Source organism: Octodon degus, unplaced genomic scaffold, assembly GCF_000260255.1.
Source record: "Octodon degus isolate 3935 unplaced genomic scaffold, OctDeg1.0 scaffold00167, whole genome shotgun sequence".
NCBI classification, from domain to species: Eukaryota; Metazoa; Chordata; class Mammalia; order Rodentia; family Octodontidae; genus Octodon; species Octodon degus.
This window is the reverse complement of record NW_004524743.1, coordinates 344,187-352,326: the sequence shown is the minus strand read 5'-3', so window position 1 is coordinate 352,326 and position 8,140 is coordinate 344,187. Positions and strand designations below refer to the sequence as shown.

At 42.3% G+C, this 8,140-nt stretch overlaps 1 protein-coding gene across 2 annotated transcripts in view; it reads right to left on the bottom strand.

Moving 5' to 3' along the window:
• Positions 1–3,591: 3,591 nt before the first annotated feature.
• The window catches only part of Slc9a6 (solute carrier family 9 member A6), a 63,333-nt gene continuing 58,784 nt past the window's right edge, over positions 3,592–8,140 (bottom strand). Inside the window, exon 16 of one of the 2 annotated variants that reach the window (XM_023703274.1) lies at positions 3,592–6,351. In XM_023703274.1, coding sequence (XP_023559042.1) covers positions 6,079–6,351 — 273 coding nt within the window. In that variant the 3' untranslated portion in view covers positions 3,592–6,078. The remainder of the gene's footprint in view (positions 6,352–8,140) is intronic. The other variant, XM_023703275.1, reaches the window with a different exon arrangement.

Sequence of the window (8,140 nt, the reverse complement as noted above, 5' to 3'; positions counted from 1 at the left end):
AAGCTCCCCAGAGGCGCTGCACAGTCTGCAAAGTTTTCCACGTTTTATTCAAATAGCACTTCATCAGCAAAACACTCAACCTCGATTTCAAAAGTCTCCTGAATCCCAGGAAGAATATTTCAATGTACATCACATCATCTGATCCCTTAACAGGCCTGGCAGCTACTTGGGGCCGGAATCATAATCCAGTACCTACCACAGTGCCTGGCACATAGTCATAGCTTAATAAATGTTTACCAAGTCTGTAAACTGTCATCATTTTATAAAGGAAGAAACAGGCACAGAAAAAGTTAGGTGGCTTCCTCAAAGTGCCGAGCAGCAGGCAGGGCTAGGACTCTGCCTTCCCAGCTGCTAGCCTATCTATTCTCCCATTCTGGTATGCTGGCCTTCTGACTCTGGATGAATCAAGACCAGGACGACATTTCTGTCCTTGGCAACAAGCACTCACTGAACATATACCCTAAACTGGGCCTTTTCACCACTCTGCTCTCTGCCCAGCATCTGGCTCTTTCAAGTCTTGGTTTCAATGCACCCTCTTAAGCAAGGACTCTTGACTGCCACTTCCGAACCTGCCCTGCATCCTTGTGCTCATTACCTGCTGTCACAGTTGCCATTTGGAATTTCTCCCCAGTTTTCATCACTTTTTTTTTTTGCCAGCTCAGCCTGCCCTGGGGGTGGGGCTGGCACAGCATGTGGTGTGGGGAATTGAACCACAGTCCCCTGCATCTGCCTAAGCTTGCCTAAGTGGGTACTTTGGACCACTGAGCTATCTCACTGGCCCTTCACGACTTTGTATGGCTCTATCTCTTGTCTGTCCATCGGTCTCTGTCTTCTGTCTCTGCCTGTGTCTGTCTGTCTGTCTGTCTGTCTCTCTCTCTCTCTCTCTCTCTCTGTCTGTCTGTCTCTGGCAGGAGTGCTATGGTTGGCTTGCCCGCTTGCCCACCCTGGCATGTAAACTCCCCAAGGACAGGGTGCTGGCCCAGACTTGGTGCTGACTGCAGGATGACAGTGTGCTGCAGTGATGCCACCAAGCCCAAATGGTCTCAGCACAATCAGAGATGTAGAAGAGTGGAACTCTGGCAAGGATGTTTGGACGATAGAAAGGGAATGGGGTTGTGTATCCCAGGCACAGAAAGATCAAGGGCACATGCACCAGCCCCTCTTTTCCAATGCCCGGAGGCAGCAACAGGAAAAGGTGGACTCGCTCTCCTGGTGATCCAGGACTAGGGAGGGGGAGGGAACTTCAGGGAACAGGTTTTGTTTCAGGTACTCATTATGCTCATAACTATATTACTGTCTTCCATACTGGTATACAGATGCTGTGAGTGTAGTCACACATCCCTTCTATTCCTCGTACATGTGGCACAGCACATGCATTTTTGTCATTCAGTAGATAATCTGACGGAAGGACTGTTGTGTGGGCCATTAACCATAGGTCACTGTCTGCTCTGCCCATTCCTCATTTCTCTTCCTTTTGACTTATCTTGAAATCCAAGCTGAAATATCACTTTATTGAGGAAATCACCTCCAGTTCCTGTACCACCAGATTATAGTACCCTCTTAGTGCCTCCCATGTTTCCATCTGTATTGGAGATTATTTGATTCCTTAAGATCAGTTGCCCTACTAGGAGACAACTGGGCCCTCTTGGCTGAATGACTCTCAAGAACCCCATGAAATAGCTATCTGTACTCCTGCACAACACTCTCCCAGAGCCAGGATTGCCACTCAGTTGTGTGTTGCTATATGTACTGTGTGTTGAAATGAAGGCCTCAGGGAGCTCTTGAATGGGCTTAAACCTAGAGGCTAAATTTGAGTCACTGGCCAGCGTTGCACAAGAAGCAAGTAGCAGACCCCGGGCTTGAACTCCTCACTGTGTAACTCCAGTCTTGGGTTTTTCACTAAATGATGCAAATATAAATGCACTGTTTATGATTGCAAACTGCCACAGGAGACGGCCCTGCTGATGGACAGGCTGGGAGGTAGAGTGTGAAGAAATGCTGTCAGCCAGGTTGCCTTATCCAGGGGCCAGATCCCTGGCTAAGAATTTTGAGAAACTTCCTAACCAGGGGAACTCATGTCTTGTAGCCAACAGGGTACCAAAGGGAGGGACAGAACTAGGACTGTGCCCAACCCTGCCATGATGACAAGCAGGTGGTAGGCAGCAGGCTTGAAGTCTGCAATTCCCTTCACTGGCCTGGTTATCCTCAGGATGAATTACTGAGTGTGGAACCTGCCTGTGGAGCTAGCCAAGTATCGGGTTAAGAATTTGGGCTTTGGTTGGGCATAGTGACTTCCACTTGCGATCCCAGCATTCTGGGAGACTGAGGCAGCTGGACTCCCAAGTGTGATTCCAGCCTTGGCAACTTAGTGACTTAGTGACACTGTGTCTCAAAATTTAAAAAATATAAAATTTAAAAGGCTGGCACATAGTTCAGTGCAAAGGCCCTGGGTTCAACCCTTAGTGTTGTGGGGGGGGGGAATTTGGACTTTGGATTCAGACTGGATTTGAGTCTCGGCTCTGTGGCTAACTACATATGTGACCGTATCTCCGAACCACATTTTCTTCCTGTGAGAAGCAAATATACTCTCAAGGCATGGTTAAGACTGAACTAAAATGCAAATTAAGAAATATCTTATATACATATTGCCTGTACCCAAGAGGTGCTCAAAAATGGGAGAGCTTGGTGTGGTGGGGCATGCCTATAATTCCAGCGCTCTGAGAGGCTGAGGTAGAGGGATCACACATTCATAATCCAGCCTGGGCAATTTGGCATGACCCTGTCTCAAAACTAAAAAAGGGCCTCTGGATGTAGTTCAGTGCACAAGGCTTGGGTTCAACGCTTAGCACTGAAAAGAAAGGGGAGGGGGGAAGCACTGTGATCATTTCCAATACATTTTCAAGCCTCATCTTGCATCCACTTGGTGGTGTGCTTCTTGTCGTGAGCCTTCTAATAAAAGTCAGAACAACTGTACTTTCACTGCCTTACCTTCCAGCTCTGTCAGGTTAACTAATGCACTCATTCAAATCTAATGTAAGGCTTTGCATGGAGAGAGAAAATCTGAGTTAGTTCAAGTGAAGAGCCTGTTGCATATAAACTCCCGCCTGTGGCTCTCACTAGGCTGTGAGGATGCCGGAGTGGATGGTGACAAAACAGAACTGTCTGGTGCCATCAACCACTAGACCAAGTTCCTACCAAACATCTCACATATGGAAAGGGAGCTGTATCTCTAACTTGGACAGAGGATGATGTGTGCAATCATGCTTGCTTTTAAGCACTTGGAACTGTCTTGAAAACTGGACACAGAACCGACTTACCCATGTGACGGAATGAACACGTTTATGACATTCTCTCCTTCTGAGCTAACAGGCTGTGCATCAATGGAATGGAATTCGACTGCTTTCACCTGCATTTCTTAAATGATCCAATTGTGACCATAAGTAAATATATCTGACCTTGCCTATAAGCAGCAAAACTTTGCCACCCCATAACTTCATCTCTGTGAGGTTTCTGTTTATTTTTAAAACATCAGCCATCCCCCTACTCCAGTAGGTACACAGGTAGAAAAACAAATGAAGTCAGTGCTCTTTATGTCTGTCTAGAGTAAGCTGTGACTCAATATGGTGAGTGGTTATTTGCAAGGCTATAATTTTAATGACAGCTTTTCCTAAAAGAAACCACTATAACATCTGTCCAAGTACTCCAAGAGAAAACAAAAAATACATAAAGGTTAAAAGTCTATTAGTTCAACAGCACATTGCCAAACACAGACAACTAGGATAAATGCCAAGAGACCTTAAAAAACAACCTCAAAAGATGCAACATTCAAGTCAATCAAACATGTAAGATCCGCAATCAACAGAAAACAGGTCCAAGAGCAGGGTGTACTTCATCAAAGTTCACTCAGGTGTCTCAATCCGATAGGTGTCTGAGCAGAGATGGTTTTCCCTTCTTTGCATGGAGATGTGTACATTGATTTGAGGAGAAGAGACTCTTCCAGATGCTGATATGAGCACGGCAGGCTTGGTTCCCCTCTGATAAAAGTACCGAAGGCAGATTTAGAGGACTCAAGCTTTATCAGTTTTCCTAACGCATGCTGAAACAGACGAGATAGAATTTGTCATGCTAAGTATTTACAGCCATTTTCATAAAGTGAGCTCAGTAACCTGACAGAATAAAAAAGGTAGTTGTTAAATTATTGTATAACCTTTTACAACTTGGATAACTCTGTGGGTAAATAAACGCTGACATCAAAGCCCGTCAAACACACATTAACAAGAAATTACCGCATGAAGAGGCACACATCATATAAAACGTACACTTCACAGGAGGGAGTCCTGCATGGCAGGAAAGTTGCTACCACTACATAACAAATGGCTATGCCAACAGTCAAGGCTGCCACTAACGGGTACAACAGGAAAGTTCCCTTAAAATTTCAAGGAGTGTTTGCGAGAGCACAGAACCCTTCTGAGGAACAAGTATGCTTTGTTTGGAAGGATTTTTTGGTGGAAAATTTGGACATCACATTAAATAAAGTGATTTTCTAATTGGGTGAGATTTAAGGCAATGCTACTCAGACCTGAGGGGGAAAAACTGATAAGGTTGTACTCCGTTCTTCTGCATCATTAGCAGAATCAACAACAGAAAGTATTTCCCTTCCAAGTGTTCAATGCACCGTTAGGTATTTTGAGCATTACAAAATAGAATCCACTTGCATACTATGAATATGAAATGGCAAATTCTTCTGTGCTCTTCCTTGAAAAGTGTGAAAATAAAAACTCACATGGCAGCTTAGGTATCTAATATTAAAAATAACATGACAAAACAAACAACTATACCCAGTGCACACAAAGGCGCCACCTTACCATAAATGCTCCAGAGCGTATCGCTCTTATGACCGCCTTTGGTGTAGTATGGTGTGATCGTGGATTCATAAATTAACTTTTCACATCTACTACAAACTAACAAATGACAACATGACACAGTAAGTGTAAAAATTTTACATTTTGCTCCTGTTTGTCTGCTGAAGAGCAGCGATTTAAATCGTTATAAAAACTTCTGACAACAAAGCTTGCTATACAGATAAAGTACATGATCAAAAATTAAGCAGCAATTAGATTTCTTATTTAAACTTATCTGATATATTTACATATTTGGGAAGAGAGACCGCCGACATCACTATCCTCTTCGCTTCGTTCTTGCCCTCTGCCCCTCTCACCTGCCCAAGCCCCTCTGAATGAGAATCAAGTGCCCTGAACTATATACACCTGTACTTTGGCAAAGCCAGCTAGCTGGATGCGACTCCTACAGTCTTGGCCTGGAAAGCAAAACACTGAGGTCTTGGAGGTCATCTGCAGCCTGCTTTCAGAACAGCAGTGTATGGTGATCAGTGAGTCTGTGCTTTCATAGCAAGGGGGGGTAAAGGCCCCCACACTTCACTCCCCAACCTCAAAGGGGAGGGTCAAAATGCTGTCAGTTACTTGCACCACAGCGGGCCCCCAGAGAAAAGGGAAAGAAAAAGGTCATGACAAAGGCAGCAGCAATCAACAGAAGTTTACCAGAAAGGAACCTCTCCTCCCTGGGTTCCCTAGGAAATAACACTCCCTCGTCCCTCTCCCTCCCTCACCACACACACACACACACACACACACACACACACACACACGCAAGCACGCACATATGCACGCACATGCACACACATGCACGCACGCGCACACACACAAATTAATTCACATCACAAGAACTTGGTACTCTGGATAAGTGTCAGGTAAATATAAGAAAGAGAACATCTGTCACTTTTTATACTTTCACTGAGACATAAAGCTAACAGAACACACAACATCACTGTGAAAGTAACTTTCTATAACACATCCAGCCTATGTAGTGCAGCCATCAAAACTTAAAGGAATAGTTTGCTCACCATCTGCCTTGTACAGGATATTTATATTCTTTCTATGCCATATAAATAGCATTTATATAGCTTACACATTCAGAGACATGCACTAGGACAGTTTAGGTAGTACAAATTTCTTCACAATCACATGTGCAAATTATACAAATCACTAAGTATTAATAAGCTTAGGCTGGGCTGTGTCTCGTATCATCTAAAGAATTTAGTGCGGGTTCAGAATCATCCATAGGAAGAACCAGGCGCGTCCCTCGGATGACCAGTTCATGGTCTCCAAAAGCAAGCTCCCGATCCAAGGCGTCTTCAGAGCTGTTGCCCATGAACCTCCTTGGGGCACTAGATGGTGCTGACTCGGTGTTCACAGTAGAATCCCCATACGTCAAACTAATATCACCGTCATTCAGAATAAGATCGGAGTCATCGTCTTTCAATTGCTCCTGGTTCTAAACACAAATAAAATAAGGTTAAGACCACTTTCCAATAGAATGTTTTTTCTTTTCTTTTTTTCATTAACTTTATTGAATATCAAGAATTACACAGTATATTAAAAATTGTAGACAAATATTGAAATGTGAAAGATATAAGATGCAGACAGAATGAATTTTAAAGAAATATTTCTGAAATGAATACATAGCATGAGATTAATAATAGATTATATATTGTAAATAAATTATTTCCAAACTTAAATGAATACAATAATAAAAACTGTCCAAAATAAAAAGGAAGAAATAATTTACAGATCAGTTATAAAATAGTTCATGCTGTATCAAAATCAAGAAACTTATATTCATATCATTAGAATTCTCAAAGTAGAAAGGGGTAGGCAATATTTAAAGATTTAAAATTTCTGAATTTAGTTGAACTTATAACACCACATTTCCAAGAAAAATGAACCTTTTGCACAAGAGATTTGAATAAAATCATACCAAGATACACAAAAATGAAATTGTCGAAAACTTATTGTAAAGAAAAAAATCATTAAATCATATACATAAAAATATTAGCCATGGAAGAACAAAATTAAGTAGCATCTTATTCCACATTAGAAAAAAAAAGACCAAGTGTGTAAGACCAAGTGTTTTATTTTTATTCTTAGTAATTTTTAGCATCATGAAAACTTTTTTTAGTTCAACTGTTCTGAAACATTTAATTTTTAATTAATATTTAATTTTGTGAATACTGCTTAATCTTAATTTTTAAGATTTATACTGTATGTTTGACTTACAATCTACTTAAAAGACATGCACAGTATGATATTTTATCATAGTATTAGAAACTTTAAAAAACTTATTTGCATTTTCTATTGACTTCATATTACTTGCTTGTCTTTTACACACACACACACACACACACACACGAAAAAAATGTGTATAACCCGACAAAAGATCAATACTGTTTCGTAGAAACCTTCAATGACCTTTTAAATGGGTTCATCTAATATATTTTACGTAGTCCTGCATAACTCTCATTTTGAGAGCTCTTTATTCTTTATCCAGGACCATACAGCAACTTCTCTTGCCTTCTGAATTATGCTCTTTGTTATTTCCTATATGCTATATTTGGAGGTATTAGAATATTTTGAAGTTGTATAACTGGAAAATATTTTACTTTTAGTTTTCAAAGGTATGTTTGCTAAGTATAAAATTCAAAGAGGATAGATTTTTTTTTCAGTCCTTTAAATTAATTACACACTTGGTCTTCCAATAGAATTTTTGCAATTTGCTATTTCAAACTCTTCAATAGGTCCCCTGTCCTCACGGTAAAGTATGAAGTCCTCACCTTGGTTCATGAGACACAGTGCAACTCGGCCCGTTCAGTCTCAGCTTGCACCACTCCTTCCCCTTCCACCCCACGGCCCGACTGTGTGCCAGCCAGCTGCCCTGGTATCTGTGGGGCTTTTTCTGACCTCCAGCTCATTCCACACACCGTCCTCTCCACAACCAGCACCTATGCCTTGCTTCGTCCTGGAGTCTTTCTTGATTTTCCAGGTTTGTGTTAGGTGGCCCTCGTGCCGTGCTCTCACGGCATGGAGCCCTTGGCCTCTCGCTACAGCAGCACGTGCTCCTGTACTCAGCACTCGGATCCCAGGGGGCTTAGCGTGCGCAGGGCAGGGGAGGGGCAAACCAATGTGCGCACAGTTATAATCCACGACTAAAGGTTACGTCATCCGACCCCCCAACCTGGCTTGGCCCACACAGAGATGCACATCAAATCCTCACGACATACTTGTCT